The sequence below is a fragment of the Oncorhynchus masou genome, chromosome 21 (assembly GCF_036934945.1).
Source record: "Oncorhynchus masou masou isolate Uvic2021 chromosome 21, UVic_Omas_1.1, whole genome shotgun sequence".
Classification (NCBI taxonomy): Eukaryota; Metazoa; Chordata; class Actinopteri; order Salmoniformes; family Salmonidae; genus Oncorhynchus; species Oncorhynchus masou.
Genome location: NC_088232.1, coordinates 19,638,881 through 19,656,184, shown reverse-complemented (window position 1 = coordinate 19,656,184; position 17,304 = coordinate 19,638,881). Strand labels below are relative to the sequence as shown.

Below are 17,304 nucleotides of genomic sequence, written 5' to 3'. Positions count from 1 at the left end.
ACTCTAAAGAACTTATCCTCCGCAGCAGCGGTAACTGAGTATTCCTTTCCAGTGGCGGTCCTCATGAGAGCCAGTTTCATCATAGCGAATGATGGTTTTTGCGACTGCACTTGAAATCTCTTGACATTTTCTGGATTGTTGTTTCTCTTTGCTTATTTGAGCTGTTCTTGCCATAATATGGACTTGGTCTTTTACCAACTCTACCTTGTCACAACACAACTGATTGGCTGAAACGCATTAAGAAGGAAATAAATTCCTCCAATTACCTTTTAAAAAGGCACACCTGTTAATTTAAATGCATTCCAGGTGACTACTGCATGAAGCTGGTTGGAGATAATGTTAAGGGTGTGCAAAGCTGTCATCAAGGCAAAGGGTGGCTACTTTGAAGAATCTCAAATATAAAATATATTTAGATGTGTTAAACACGTTTTTGGTTACTACATGATTCCATATGTGTTATTTCATAGTTTAAATGTCTTCACTATTCTTCTACAATGTAGAAAATAGTCTAAATAAATAAAAACCCTGGAATGAGTAGGTGTGTCCAAACGTTTGACTGGTACTGTATGTTACAATGCAGCTTTACTGTGTTAGAATGGTGTCAGCGTTCTCCAAAAACAGAATGATGTGGGTGAATACCCTTCATTAAAATATTCATGCGAGGTGTCCACTGATTAGCCAGCTAATCCTCCTCAGGAGGATGACATCATCCTCTATGAGAAAATAGCAAGCCTTTTTTAAACAGTCTGTTTCAGATACAAGTTTGGCCATAAGTATAGGATGTGTCAACAGCAATATTTGCATCTGAGTTAACAGAATATGAACTTTTAAAAAGTGAGATTTTCACTGGACAGTTACTTTAAGTTTGGTTTACAGTAGGTCTACCGTTAGGCTTTACTTCGTAACATTTCGTTTTTCAGGGACAGTGCACATGAATCAACATAACTGTAAGTGGGCCCGTTTTGGGCATAAAAAAAAGCGACAAAAAATGTCTTCAAAAACTAGTACAGTACCTCCTGTGTCAGTGGGGGTCTACTGCCGTCCCTCAGCTGAGCTGTGTTGCCACTGTTGTAGCCAGAGGTTGGTCCAGAGGATAGGCTCAGACTCGACCCAGTGCATAATGTACTGCTGCTGACTCTGGTCCGATACCGCAAGTCATCCTAAATGTGAATGAAAAATCAGTAGACAGAGAAGAAGAAAGATGGATGTTTTAGGAAAACAGCACAGATCAGGGGACAGCACACACTACATATACAAAATGGTGTTGACACCCCTTCAAATTAGTGAATTCGGCCATTTCAGCCACACCCGTTGCTGACAGGTGTATAAAATCGAGCACACAGCCATGCAATCTCCATTAACAAACATAGGCAGCAGAATGGTCTTATTGGAGAGCGCAGTGACTTTCAACGTGGCACCGTCATAGGATGCCACCTTTCCAAAAGGTCAGTTGGTCAAATTTCTGCCCTGCTAGAGCTGCCCTGGTCAACTGTAAGTGCTGTTATTGTGAAGTGGGAATCTCTAGGAGCAACATCGGCTCAGCGCACAGAACGGGAAGCGTGTAAAAAATTGTCTGTCCTCGATCGCAACACTCACTACCGAGTTCCAAACTGCATTTGGAAGCAACGTCAGCACAAGAACTGTTCATCGGGAGCTTCATGAAATGGGTTTCCATGGCTGAGCTCCTAGAGCTCACACAAGCCTAAGATCACCATGTGCAATGCCAAGCTTTGGCTGGAGTGGTGTAAAGCTTGTCGCCATTGGACTCTCGAGCAGTGGAAATGCATTCTCTGGAGGGATGATTCACGCTTCACAATTTGGCGGATGGCAGGAGTTTGGTGGATGGCGGGAGAACGCTACTTGCCTGAATGCTTAGTGCCAACTGTAAAGTTTGATGGAGTGAGAATAATGGTCTGGGGCTGTTTTTCATGGTTCGGGCTAGACCCCTTAGTTCCAGTGAAGGGTAATCTTAATTCTACAGCATAAAATGACATTCTAGATGATTCTGTGCTTCAAACTTTGTGGCAACAGTTTGGGGAAGGCCCTTTCCAGTTTCAGCATTACAATGCCCTTGTGCACAAAACGAGGTCCATACAGAAATGGTTTGTCGATATCGGTGTGAAAGAAATTGTCTGGCCTGCACAGAGCCCTGACCTCAACCCTATCGAACATTGGAGATGAATTGGAACGCCGACTGCAAACGAGACCTAATCTCCCAACATCAGTGCCCGACCTCACTAATCTTGTTGGGGCTGAATGGAAGCAAGTCCCTGCAGCAATGTTCCAACATCTAGTGGAAAGCCTTTCCCAGAAGAGTGGAGGCTGTTACAGCAGCAAAGTGGGGACCAACCCCATATTAATGCCCATGATTTAGGAATGAAATGTTCGATGAGCAGGTGTCCACATCATTCTGGTCATGTCGTGTAAGTTTTTCGATATAAGGGGAGATCTTGTCATGAAAAAGAGCTCCACTTTCTAATCAATTGTATTTATGGATGTATCCCTTTAACCGTCTCTCATTGAAAAACGTTGAAACAATTATTTCACCTTAAATTCCCATTACTAACAACTCAAATATGAGTTCAGGTGAGCCTTTGCTTCTTTTATTATTATTTGATTGCACTTAGCTTTTATTTATAGCCTAGTGGCTCATTGAGATAAAACAATTATAATGATAATGTTTCAAGGTAAATGGCAAATTCTAGCACAAAATAAAAATATAAATAGTGTGTCTCGTTAATCAATAAGCCACGTTAAAATATACCTGGGTGATATTTGGATGTCTGTGAATCAGGAGACACAGAGACACCAAAAAAAATCAAGGCAACACCCATTATAGAAACGAGGACAGTGAAAAATCATTGTTTAGCCCCTTTGGATTCGCATTGTCTAAGGAGTAGTGCCAGAATGCTTTCTTTATTTCAGCTTCCATACGATATCACCTCCTCTTACTGAAATTTGAACATGATCAATAAGAAATCAATCTCTGCCTTTTTTGTAGAGAGCTTTTTTTTTAACCTCTAATTAGAACTTTTGAAAGCTTTTCTTGGTAAGCCATTCTCGTAACTCAAATAAGAACTTCCAATCCATTTTTTTCCCCCAACTTGATGTTTATTTTGGAAATAACAGAGTTCCACCAGGCGGTTTTTATGTCAAACGAAGGTCATAACATTTGCATTGTTAAATAAGGACTGATGTCAAATGTTTACAAATTATGATAATTTTGTATGTCCAAACATTAATATTCAAATAAAATCCAATGTTATTTGTCACATGCACCGAACACAACAGGTGTAGACCTTACAGTGAAATGCTGACTTATAAGCCCTAACCAACAATGCAGTTATACCTTACATTTGTTATATCAATTAATGTGTTTTCACGTAGTGTATAGTGCAATGTTCCTCAAAATAGTTTTTCTTAAATTTCAAATGATCCAGTATCTTCCACCATCCTCAGACTACATGTTGAAATAACATATGACAAAGTGCCGTTTTTTATTACTATTATAGGCATTATTTTATAGGCGACCTTAAGTCGGAATATTGATTAATTGACTCCATGAAATGTGGATTAACCAATTTATGTCGCCTAATATAATGTGTTGTCAGCAATTCAATCACACCTTTTACCAAAATAAGTATTTTTAATTAAAAAAATAAATGTACCTTATTCTTAGTCCACCGTCCTTTTTTCACCGCATTTGCACTATTATTTTCATATTCCTACTCTTCAAGGTCTCCACTAACAGGAATGGTGCACTTTTAATCCCTGACCAGGGAATCATGTTCCCTCCGAGTCCATTGTCAATGGATTCGGAGGGAGGTGACCGAAAGGTTTTATTATAGAATTAATGGAGAAAATATGTTGAATACATCTTAAAGGCTTTCGACTAACTATGGAGTGTGAAACTAGGACTTCCTGCTGGAGACTAACCTTGACCACCTGAGACAGAGCCTGTTGCTGGAGACGTCTCTTCTCCTGCTCTGTCCTCTCGCGGAGCCGTTCCCGTGCATGTGCTATTTCCGTCCTGGCTTCCTCGCGGGCACGGCCGTAGTCACGCAGCAGCTGCTCGATCTCAGAGGGATAATGACCCTCTCCTCTGGGTGGATCTGGGATCCTGGGAAAGACAGATTTACAATCAATACATTGATAAATTAATCCACAGATATAACCCTCTTTACAACAGAGACTAAATAATCTGACATTGAAAACTGTTGAGCAATTTAGCACAAAAATATTATTTGGTCTGGATCCTGTCTTACCTACTGCCCTCCATTTCTTCTTGACGGAGATGGTGGAGGCACTCTCTGCGTTGGCTAGGCAAGGTTGAAACCCTGGAGGAGGATATGGCTTTTTGAGGAGGGGATCGGAGGTGAGAAGGGGACCGGGATTGAGGAGGGGAATGGGGGTAGTTATGTTTGCTGGGGCTGAGGCTGCGAGCCCGACGACAGTTCTGAAGCCGAGTGTTCCTCTCCTGCCTCAAACCCTCGATGCTGCTCCGGTGCCTGAGACAAGAGGAACATAGAGAAAAATGTACATTTTAAAAAAACTACCATTTTATAGTTATCTAATTACATCATAATATCAAGACAATCACATACATAAGGCCTTTTTCTTCCTGAATCACATACTGTACATAGGGCCATTTCTAGCCTTACCGTTCATAGAGCTGCTGTTTAGTAGGGACAGCGGATGGTTCCTCCTCCTTGGTTCCTCCAGAAGTTAGGATCTTCAACAGCATGTCTGTCTCTCCCAGACCGTAGTGTAGCTTTGCTTCAGTCAGCTCCACGGTCAGCTGATGAGGGTTCATGTTCAGTTGGACTGTAGCCATGACCTGCTCTCGCTCCTTACGCAGCCTCTCGATCTCCCTCGTCTTCCTGATCTTCTGGAACGTGGACTCTGGACTCAGACTGGACCACTCTGGCTGGTTCCTCTGTGCTTTGTGACCAGTGGGTAGATATATGGCTGATTTCACTGAACTACTAATCTGTCCTCTGTCAGATGGATGCTGGCTGATACCGGACCAGTTGGTAAACTTGTTGTGCACTGGTAGGTCCTCAGGGAGACACTGGCAATCTCGCTGCTGTGGCGAGTGTTGGTGTTGGAAGTTGGAAGTGTGGGTGACTGGGTTGATGTTCACAAGGACGTCTGTGTTGCACTCACTTGGGGCCAATGACACCATGTCATCCTCCTGAACCTGGACGGTGTTGTCACTGAGAGGGGAATGATCATAAGCACCACTGAAGCACTCTACTGGGCCCTCTGAGGGTCGACAGTGGTGGTAGTCTATTGAATGTCTCCTGTGGCTTAGTTGATCTCCAAAAGAAGAGATGGATTTCTCCTCCTTTTTGGACACATCCGTCTGCCTGAAGGTGGGAGAGGTGTGGTTCAGTAAAGTGACTCCATTACTGCTTAGAACAGAAGGAAGAGAACATCTTGGACTTTGGCTGGTTTTGTGCCATGTGCTCATTTCCCCTTCTTCTTCGTGGCTGACAATTCTGGTTTCATTGTGGATGTATTTATCAATGGACGAACTAAGACTTTCTGAGCGTCCATCAGACCCTTTTGGGCTTGAATTGCTGAGGGCACTCACGTTCTCGATAGATATTGATCCCGTTGATTTTGTGGTGGACATATCACAAGGCTTCTCACACAGATGAAGGGAGTCATGTCCTGATAGCTTATCATTCTTTGTGAAAGTTACGCATGTTTTCTGTTCGCTGAAATTTAAACAAGGTGTTGACTGGCACTCTTTTCGGGGCAAAATGTGTTCTTTACTTCTATTTTGCATCTCAAACTTCTGTTGTTCTTTGAGACTCTGTAAAGATGTTCTACTGCTCTGGTTGGAACCAGCCCTAGGACTTACAGTGAGAATGGGTGAGCATGCGCGATCTGTGGAGCTCACTTGTTTTATACAGCCTATTCCCGGGTCACTCCTTCTCAAGATGTTACGGCTTTCTGGTCTGAGTATTTCTGACAAATTATTGCAGACTTCAGAGACTCCCAAGCTTTTGGAGAAGGACATTCTCTCAGGTTTGCAGTCCTCATTGCTTCTACAATGAACGGCAGGATTTGAATGGCTGTGACATTGGACAACAGTCTCCAGAGGAGGCACTTTGTGAGGGACACTCTCTGGTTCCAAGATATATCTTTGGTTAACAGTGGAGACATTGAGTCGCAGCTCAGGAATGCTCTGAATCCTATCATCTGGCCTGTTCTTGAGTTGATGTTGAAGGGGGAACTCTTTCTCTTGTGACACATTAAGAACTTCTGAGCCAATCACTTTGACTATCACATTAACTTCATGAGCTTTGGACTTCTCCGTGGACAGAGTTTGGTGGATAAACATTTTGTCTTGAATGGTTGTTGAAGTCCTTTCAGTCTGGATCCCAATATCTACTGCAGTTTGTGTCGAGCAGTCTCTCTTGGTCCAATCTCTGGAGGAGTACAGATGAGATGAATATTTAACATTTCTTATCGGACTATGTCTGAGGCTATCGCCAGACCTCATACCCTGAACATTTCCCAGAAGATCGGAAGTGTTGTGTATCAGCTGAGAGAGATGCTCAGACATGTTTTGAAGACTGGCCCATGTGGTGGTCTTTCTACTGGCCTCTGTATTCTTCTGCAACACTGGTACCTGAGTGCTGCTCAGTCTGTGTTGGTTGTTTCTCCTCTGTAGATCAATATGGTTGATCATTGTCTTAGTCATGGTTTCTTGAGTCATGGTTGTCTGGGTGCTGTGGTCACATGTGGTGTGTGTTTCAGGACTTTGAAACCCCTTAGACTGAGACTCCTGCTCTGAGGAGTAGACCAACATGATCTCATCTACCTGACCAGAGCTGTTACCAGGATCTCCAGATACATCATGGCAAGAAGAAGAGTTACAACTCATGGTCCGGATCAGTGGTTGATTGTGATCGTCAATACTAGAGGCTTGGTTAGTACATCCTTTCAGATGGGCTTTGGGGGACGTTTGACCTTTTAAATCTTCTTCCATGCTGCTCAGGGTGCTGGAGAGTCCCTTGTTGTTGGCGTAAGTGCTCAGGTGGGAGTTGAAAGGAGAGTTCTGTACGTTTAAACCGTTGTCGACACTGCAGCATCTAGTGATGCGTTTGTCAGTGGAATCCAGCATGGGGGATTTGCAAGATATGTCAACAGCACTTCCAAACACTTGGTTCTTGTAGCACCTTTGGTTTGGCTCTTCTTCTTGCCATTGGTGAACAAAGGGATTGACGTCACTGGAGGCAAAATGCATTGGCGAATCCTGAGGCTTTGGTGTGTAGTGTGACATCTTATTTTCTTTGATACTGGAAGCCATGATTTTCTCCCGAATGGTCCTTTTCTCCATTGCAAGAGATTGTCCATTGAGGCTGTGTTCTTTCTTACCCAAACTGATGCCAACTCCAGCTTTATCGTCATATTCAGCCGGGGTCGGGACAGTACAAGCTTCCATATTGTGATTGTCTTTTGACTGTGGTGATTGTCTTTTCACTGGAGGAACTGCTGCACCATTGCATTGACTGACCTCTAATTTCCCATGAGTTTGAGATTCAGGCTTCATTCTTGTTGATGAAGATCTGCTTCGATGCAACCTGGGAATTATTTTCTGTTCTTCGTCTGAGGAAGACTTGAGTGTGGAGTCAGAGGATGAGCTAGGAGGTGCCTGGACTTTGGACCTTCTGAACCTCTTCGACGTTCCCTTTTTGCAATGAACAACACTACTACCACTGAACTGATGGGGTTGCCTGAAATTAGATGTTTTGTTATTTCCCTTTCTGGACATGATATCTCCGCAAATGTCACCCAATATCTTCATATTAGCATCACTACTTCCCTGTGTTATTTGGGATGTAGAAGATCCATTACTATTCATTTCACTTGGTACGTCTAAGGAGGATACAGGAGACTTTGTCCGTTGTTTTTCTGTCATTGACCCCTCTTCATTGTTTGCCATTTGGCAATCTTTGGTATTGTCCGAGGCAAAGTTTCTCACATTGCACTGAGCCTTCAGCCATTTTTCAATATGGCATTTGTTGTGTTTTACACTGGGATGTTTGTTTTTAGGATCAGGATCGACGGTTACACAAGTGTTATGAAATGTGTCTACCTGAGTTTCAGATGAGCACTTTGACTGTGGTAGTTCCTTACTGAGATTTGTGGCATAAGGGGTGTCTTTTTGGAACTCTTTTCTGACCTCTTTCTCCTCTAGCTTCTGTGATTCACATAAAATGTCACAGTGAAGACTGACAGTCAGAGTTTTTATAGCATCGACAGACTGTGGATTATTTGAGCGTATTTGACTGTTGTGGTGCTTGTCAGTGTCTTCTGGTGTACGTTGAAGTCTGCCTTTGTTAGAGAGTGAATCTACAGCTGCATGCCGATCACGATCCTTTAGATCAAGTTGTCCACCTGCACCAGTTGGGGAGATCAATTTGCATTGGTTCTTGTTTTTGCCTTGAACCTCTGAATCCATTATGATGTCCCTTAAATGTGCAAAGGCCTTATTTGGTGATGTAGTCACTGAGGACATTGTTCCTTGGCAGTTCTGGAGAGGTTGTAGAGCACTAGGTTTCAGGGTTTGCTGAGGTGAACCAGCCTGGTTGACAGTTTGCTTATCATTATTACCAAGACAGTTAAGATGAGGATGATACTTCTCAGGACCTGTTTGTTTCTTTATGATGCCCATATGTTGAAAAGGGACATCTCTTTCCAACCTTTTCCCTTGAGAAACTAAGCATTCTTTGGGTATGGTGGTAGTGAAAGTAGACCCTGAAGAATGTCCCATTGGTAGCAGTACAGGATTGTTGATGTTTTCAGGTTGCCCTTGGTTGTTCAATGCCAGACTTAATTTGATCTCATGGCTTTTTACAATGAAAGATGCAGCACCAGAATTTACACTTGCTTGATCATTTGCTGCTATGACAGCACAGCCAGAAGCATCCAGACCCTTGTCAACATCAGTTATTCCATGTTTCAGTTGCACCTCTCTTACTTTCTTTCGAATGCTCTGACTTAACTGGGACTCGGAGGGGATCTTTGTCGTACCGTCTAAATCATTGTCTTTGGTAATGAAACTTGATTGTTTCATGGAAATTAATATGAGGGAAGTAGAGTGTCTAAGAACTTTTTCATGGCTTAGATTTTCCATGTCTGTCATGTTGTCCATCTTCAGGTTCTCAGAACAGATAAGAGACTTTTCTGATGTCGAACAAGAGACAGGCTTAATGCTCCTCAGTGGGGCGGCTACTTGATGATTACTAACTATTTGTAGATCCTTTGGGGAATCACATTTGTTAGGATTACTTGTTGGCAAGGCATTAAGGCTTTGACTCTCTAGTTCACTGTTACTGTTGTCTCCATCCCCATCTATACCTGACATCCTCATATGCTCCTTTACCACCTCTGAGATTCGCTGGTCTATTGGACTACAGTTACTGTCCCCATTGTGTCCCCATCTACCATTTTCTACATCTCTTCTCTTGCCATCTGAGATCAGATTTTCACCCTGCCTTTGAACTTCTATTTCTTCACCTTGATTTACTTCTCTTGTCTTTATAATAACTGCATTCTCTCCGAAATGAGTGCCTTTATGGCCATCTGTGTCAATGGTTTTATGGTCACATGGGGAGAAATGTTCTTGGGATATGTGCACAGACACTGACATCGCTGAGGTATCTTCATTGCAGCCCAGATTTAGTTTAAATGAATCAACTGCAAATGAAGTTTGTTTGTCTTTTAATTCACTAGTGTTATTTTTGTCATCTGACCAAATAACTTCCTGGCTGTTCTTGACAGTGGAGAATGTACAAAAATCCCCTTCATTGCTCCTCTTTGGAATTTTCAAGCTGCCAATGAAACTGTCCTGCAGGACTTTGTTCCTCTTTCTGGGATTTTTACAAGATGCCTTGAAAGACTCCTGCTCTGGTGACAAACAATTCTGCTCTGTGACTTTGGCTCCAAGATTTTTCAGCAATTTAAACTCACTTTTAATTGATGTGTCTTTGGTATTGCTCGCTTCACATAACTCCTTCTCTCTGACTTCTTCCATGTCTCCATCTACATTGAATAGGTCATTATCTCCAGAAGGATTCTTTGGGGCACTTTCAATGCCCAATGTCTTGTTCAACATGCCACCTTCAGGTTTAGGTAATGTTTCCTGCTGCATCTGATGCCCATGGAACATTGCAGCCTCCAATGTTGACGGGATGCATTGAGTCTTATAGTCAATGGTTGGAGAAAATGCAGATCTATGCGAAGGCATCTCTGATGAGACATCTCCATTTTGATTGTTGCAAAAGCCTGGATCATCAATAGACACCTTCAGCAAACCTTCTGTACTGACTGTCTGCCTTTTAAAATAGTCTTCGCAACATACTGGCTCCTGAATCAATGGTATCATTATATGTGGCGCTGCCGGTTGGAGGAGCTGAGAATTATGTAAATTCAAAGTATCAGTTGTCTCCCCTAAAACCCCAAGTCTTTGTTCCTCTATTGTGACATGTTCTCCCTCTGTTCCATCAGTAGATGCGGAGCTATGGGATTCAGTGGATCCAAATACACTCAGAGAGTCAGATAGATCGGCACTGACGGGGCTTGGACAACTGCTGCTGTCCAATGCACCGTGACTAAACACCGTCCTCCTCCTCAACACGGCAGAGTCCCTGGGCATCCTGGGACTATCTGCTGCATCAGTGGAGGACCAGGCATCTGTAAGCGCTAGCAAACTCTCTGGCTCCCTCACACTACAGCTACTCAGAGAGCGAGGACTGCCGGTCAACATGGTGTGGACGTGCCCAAGCTCTTCACTCAACTTTGATACAGTGTCTCTACACCTGGGTTCTTTCGCTGACTGCTTCTGGTACCGTGATTCCCTTGTCGTGCCGGTTGCTTCATTGACTCGGGTTTTAGGACCACGATGATGGCCCCAGTAAACCTCTGCAGGCATTTCATTTGGTTTCCCAATGTCTTCGATTCCCTCTCCAGTTTGCTGAATATCTGAAGCCATGTTCATAGTCTTTTCAATCGAAGGATTGAGACCCCTCACCACAGAGTGACTGGGTACTTCCCCAGTCCATCTCTGTGCCAGCCTAGATACAACATGTTTCCCTCTGCTCTCCATGGCGAGTGAGTCCTTTGACATCTGACTGTCTTCGCTCTCTGCTTCGCTCTGGATAGCCTCCTCCTGCTTCAGCTGCTCTGCCAGAGCTGTGGCATAGGCCGAGGACAGGGAGTCCATGGAGAACAAGCTGTCACAGTCTGAGGAGTGGTCACCCTCCCTTTCCTCTTCTTCCTCACTGTCATACTCCTCCCATCCTGCCAGTCCCTGCGGTCTCTCCACCCACCTTAGGATGCTAGTCTGGTTTATCAGAGTCTCTGCACTGTGCCACCGTCTTTGTCTCCGCCTACAATCACGTGAAGGAGTCTTCTGATCAAGATCCTCACACGAGACAGTTGTTTTCATCGTGCATTTCTTTCTGCTCATATTGGCTTCTTCTACACCTCGGTTTTGTTTCCAGTGAAATCGGCTTGCTGTTTTACCAGTGGGCTTGGTCCTTCTACTCAGTCCTGATGGTGGCTTTCTAAACACCCTAGCCAGCGCGGTCTTTAATCCAGGGCCGATTGAGTGTGATAAGACCTTCCGGATGGTCTCCAAGCCCTTTCTACCTCCACGGGGAAGGCTCTTCACTGCCTTACATTGAGTCTTCTGAGTCTCACTTCTGGATGTGCTTACTGTAACTGTTGGTTCCTTCACGATGACATTACTGCTTGACTGTAAAGTCCCACCATTTTGTGATTGCGATGGGTTCTGATTGTTCTTGAATGTAAATTCAAGCCCACGCTTTGGAAGCAGTGGTTTCCTCTCAGGTCTTTCACGACATGGTGGCTGAGCTAGAGCCTCCTCCTCGTCCTTCACAGGCAGCTTAAGGTTCTCAGAGGAACTGGTTCTGCTCCTCCACCCCTGCTCATGACTACTGGGTCCTGTTCCTGAGGAGAATGTGTTGGAGCGACTCCTCGTCCTTTCGCGTGGAAGACATTCGTCAGACACCCACTGTCTTGAGTTGATGGATCCAAATGTCAGTTCAGATGGTCTGTTTCTCTTCAGGAAGTGGCTGTTGGGGAAAACAAAATGGAGGGGTAAAGAAATACATTATCCTTTACACCATGCCTGTGTAATTCCTTTATACTAGTCAAATATTGGCTTGAATAGATATTTTTGTGAGAGACTTCATACTGACCTGAAGATTGGGGTGTGTTGAGGGTACAATCGGGACAGAAGGTCTGATGAGAAAGAATGCCTGCGCAAGACAGGTTGAAGTCCTCTGGAACTTGAGGAGGACACTAGTTCAGGGGAAGCAGGGCTCTCTAGACCTGGTGGCAGGGCCTTCTCCAGCCGCTGCAGTTCCCTCTTAGCTTCCAGTAGATGGCGCTTGCGAGCGATCCTCTCCAGCTGGTAGTGAAGTCTTTTGCGTCGAAATCGGGTCTCGGCGCGCCGCAAGGCGTGATGTCGTAACAGCTCCTCCTGAACAACCTTCTTCCTGTTTAGAACAACATTAGAGGGAGGGGCCACTGTTTGACCACACCCTTCCTCAGAACCTTCCGTTAGCAGGCTGTCTAGGATGGGAGCTGGAATAGGATCAGTCTGTACACCAAACTCCTGAGTTCCTTTTTCCTCTAACGTTATAGTTGCCAGACGCTGCTTCTCCTGCAGAATCCACTGCTGGACTGTAGACAGAGGAAACAAATGAAATGCATAAATTAAATAAGCACTATCTGCACATACAAACTTTAACAACATATTTTTTAGATCCGCTCCCTTACGTATATTTTTGGACAGTGAAGCAAAAACTTTTACTTTGGCTCTATTCTTTAGCATTTTTTTTACCATATGTTTCATATGAGGCGACAGTACATAATGTCACCATTTATTTAAGGTTATTTTCATACATATCTGTTTTACCATTTAGAAATGAAAGAACTGTATGTGTCTATTTCCCACATTTGAAGGTGTAATAAGTATTTTGACAAATTCACTTACACAGGTATGTGTATTAAAGTAGTCATAAGTTGAGTATTCGGTACCAATATTCCTAACACAATGCCTACATCAAGCTTGTGACTCTACAAAGATGTTGGATGCATTTGCAGTTTGTCTTTGTTGGGTTTCACATTATGTTGTGCCCAATATACATCACTGGTAAATAATCTATTGTGTCATTTTAGAGTCACTTTTACTGTAAATAAGAATATAATAGGTTTCTAAACACTTCTACATTCATGTGGATGCTACCATGATTATGGATAATCATGAATGAATCATGAATAATGAGGAGTGAGAAAGTTAGAGGCGTAAATATCCTAACCCCCAAGACATGCTAACCTCTCACCATACCCCCCCCCCCCAAAATGCTAATATTGGTTATGATATTTAAAAGCCTCTAACTTTCTCACTCATCATTATTCACAATTCATTCATTATTATCCGTAATCATGGTCGCATCCACATTAACATAGAAGTGTTGTGAAACCAAACATTTGATCTTCAAATATGAAATATTTTGGAAAGGGGGATACCTAGTCAGTTGCACAACTGAATGCATTCAACCAAAATGTGTCTTCCGCATTTAACCCCTAACCCCCCCTGAATCAGAGAGGTGCGGCGGGCTGCCTTAATCTACGTCATCGGCGCCCAGGGAGCAGTTGTTGTTGTGGGTTAACTGCTTTGCTCAAGGGCAGAAGGACGCATTTTTCCACCTTTTCCGGCTCGAGAATCCGAACCAGCGACGTTTCGGTTACAGGCCGAACGCTCTTAACGCTATGCTACCCCCAGCATCCAAAATGCTTGAGTGTAGAGTCAAATTAAAAGTCCTAGCTTCAATGTCCAACTAAATACATAGGGGAGTGTATAATGTTCATGCAAAACATGTATCTATTTCTCTTTACATCTCTAATGTATCAAAACATGTCTCTACTGAGAGACAGGTAAAATCCCCATTCAAGCTATTCTCTCAAAGTATACCGTACATTATGTATTGTACTGAGTACAGTGTGACTCGATGAAGGTGTGCTACTCACTGTCAATGTGTTGTTGTCTCAGATGGGCCTGTTCGCTCTCCAGGTCTCTCTCAGCCCGTCTCTGTTCAGTCTGGATCTCCCGGCGTAAACACTCCACGTACCCCCTTCGCTCCTCCACGTACTTCACCTGGTCCTCTACACACTGCGGCTTGCGGGCTGAATCCTCTCCTTCAGCCACACAGTACCCGGTCTGTCCCAGGACCACCTCTCCTCCAAGCCTGTTCGCATAGACATAAATACAAAGGAGTGAGAAGTAGGGCCAGAACACAGACATCACCAAATACCAAATAAAAGCAGAATTCATTCCAATGGAATAGAGATAGATGAAAACAAAATCTTCATCGAGCCAACACATTTTCAGTCATCTGTTCAAAGATGTTCTACGACAATTTTACCTCAGCGCAGTAAAGCTTTCGTTAAGGACAGAGATCCCTAAAACACTGAGACCTCTAGCTCCTTGCCTAAGCAGAGTTTTAATGAGAGCTAATGTTGTTCGAGTTTAATGCAGCGTCTCTCCTGTAACCAAGCAACGGCCCAGCCTTGTCTGTAAACAACAAACTATGATTCCACCAAGACACTGATAAAAAAAATGCGAACACCTTCCCCATGCTGGCCCATGTCGACTCCAATGCTTCCCACAGTTGTGTTAACTGGACCATTCTTGATACATACAGGAAACTGTTGAGCTTGAAAAACCCAGCAGCGGTGCAGTTCTTGACTCAACCCGGTGCGCCTGGCACCTACTGTACTACCATACCCCGTTCAAAGGCACTTCAATCTTTTGTCTTGCCCATTCACCCTCTGAATGGCACGCATACACAATCCATGACTCAAGGCTTAAAAATACTTCTTTCACCTGTCCCACCCCCCTCTATCGTTCTGTACACAGAAACATGCATGAAGCATTACTAGCCATTTATCCTTTGTACCAGTGGTAGGTTGTACTACATAAAATACATAGAGAATATATATATTCCATGAGTCTACTATGAGAGCTCAGCAGAATCCTTTCAGCACATAGTGTAGTGTAGTTCAGAGATGCTCCTGGCCTGTGCTTGTCAGTGGGTGCTGGTTAGTTTACATTGAGTGTGTCTGTGTGTGGTCGTTTACCTGGGGACGGAGGTTAAGGATCGAAGGTCACTGTAGCTGCAGTTCAGTGCCCCCTCACTGGCCTGTCAAGAAGAGGATGTCGTTAGGTATCATCATCCCCACCACCGTCACTATCGTCATCATCATCATCATCATCATATTTATGCTCAGCAGTACACACCCGTCTGCGTTCCCTCAGGACTGCAGCCTCTGCTGGGTGGTTGAACCGGAACTTGTGAACACCCCCAATCGTAATCACCGACCCTGAAGACAGAGAGATATATACCAAAAATGTTACACAGTTGTTGGGCCTCCAAGTGCTACTCTACACGCTCCTAGCTGCATAGCTTACTCTGGCACTGTCGTTACTGTAAACTGAAGTGTAACAAGACAGACACTCTTTGACAAGGGATTCAGAAGAGAGTGTTTGAGAACTAGTTGAGGGCCTACCTTGGGCCAGTCTGCAGGGCTCTGTCACCTCCCTGTCGTTGACCATGCAGACACTCCCTGGCAGCGGCCTCAAGGTGACCACCCCAGACTGGTTTTCTATCTCACAGGTGGCGCCGCCCTGGAGGACTGGAGGGGAAAGACATACACTAAGGAACTCCAAAATCCAACACATTTGAAGTTGCAAATGCTTCTCCAAAAGACATGTACTGCATGCACGAGATCTATCTAATACTCACATAGGATATATCAATATGACAGATAATAAACGGAGAACATAGGAGATATCAATATGACAGAGAACATAGGAGATATCAATATGACAGATAATAAACAGAGAACATAGGAGATATCAATATGGCAGAGAACATAGGAAATATCAATATGACAGATAATAAACAGAGAACATAGGAGATATCAATATGACAGAGAACATAGGAGATATCAATAGGACAGAGAACATAGGAGATATCAATATGACAGAGAACATAGGAGATATCAATATGACAGATAATAAACAGAGAACATAGGAGATATCAATATGGCAGAGAACATAGGAAATATCAATATGACAGATAATAAACAGAGAACATAGGAGATATCAATATAACAGATAATAAACAGAGAACATATGAGACATCAATATGACAGAGAACATAGGATATATCAATATGACAGAGAACATAGGAAATATCAATATGACAGATAATAAACAGAGAACATAGGAGATATCAATATGACAGATAATAAACAGAGAACATAGGAGATATCAATATGACAGATAATAAACAGAGAACATAGGAGATATCAATATGACAGATAATAAACAGAGAACATAGGATATATCAATATGACAGATAATAAACAGAGAACATAGGAGATATCAATATGACAGAGAACATAGGAGATATCAATATGACAGATAATAAACAGAGAACATAGGATATATCAATATGACAGAGAACATAGGAAATATCAATATGACAGATAATAAACAGAGAACATAGGAGATATCAATATGACAGATAATAAACAGAGAACATAGGAGATATCAATATGACAGATAATAAACAGAGAACATAGGATATATCAATATGACAGAGAACATAGGAAATATCAATATGACAGATAATAAACAGAGAACATAGGAGATATCAATATGACAGATAATAAACAGAGAACATAGGATATATCAATATGACAGATAATAAACCGAGAACATAGGAGATATCAATATGACAGAGAACATAGGAGATATCAATATGACAGAGAACATAGGAGATATCAATATGACAGATAATAAACAGAGAACATAGGAGATATCAATATGACAGAGAACATAGGAGATATCAATATGACAGATAATAAACAGAGAACATAGGAGATATCAATATGACAGATAATAAACAGAGAACATAGGATATATCAATATGACAGATAATAAACAGAGAACATAGGAGATATCAATATGACAGATAATAAACAGAGAACATAGGATATATCAATATGACAGATAATAAACAGAGAACATAGGAGATATCAATATGACAGATAATAAACAGAGAACATAGGATATATCAATATGACAGATAATAAACAGAGAACATAGGAGATATCAATATGACAGAGAACATAGGAGATATCAATATGACAGATAATAAACAGAGAACATAGGATATATCAATATGA

General features: G+C 42.7%; 1 protein-coding gene across 1 annotated transcript in view; it reads right to left on the bottom strand.

The window, feature by feature from the left end:
• The window catches only part of stard9 (StAR-related lipid transfer (START) domain containing 9), a 59,935-nt gene that overhangs the window by 9,370 nt on the left and 33,261 nt on the right, over positions 1–17,304 (bottom strand). Inside the window, exons 17-25 of the mRNA XM_064927735.1 lie at positions 15,619–15,744; positions 15,350–15,432; positions 15,190–15,251; positions 14,080–14,297; positions 12,243–12,729; positions 4,662–12,116; positions 4,266–4,508; positions 3,937–4,120; positions 1,014–1,160 (exon numbers count right to left, since the gene is read on the bottom strand). Coding sequence (XP_064783807.1) covers positions 1,014–1,160; positions 3,937–4,120; positions 4,266–4,508; positions 4,662–12,116; positions 12,243–12,729; positions 14,080–14,297; positions 15,190–15,251; positions 15,350–15,432; positions 15,619–15,744 — 9,005 coding nt within the window. The remainder of the gene's footprint in view (positions 1–1,013; positions 1,161–3,936; positions 4,121–4,265; positions 4,509–4,661; positions 12,117–12,242; positions 12,730–14,079; positions 14,298–15,189; positions 15,252–15,349; positions 15,433–15,618; positions 15,745–17,304) is intronic.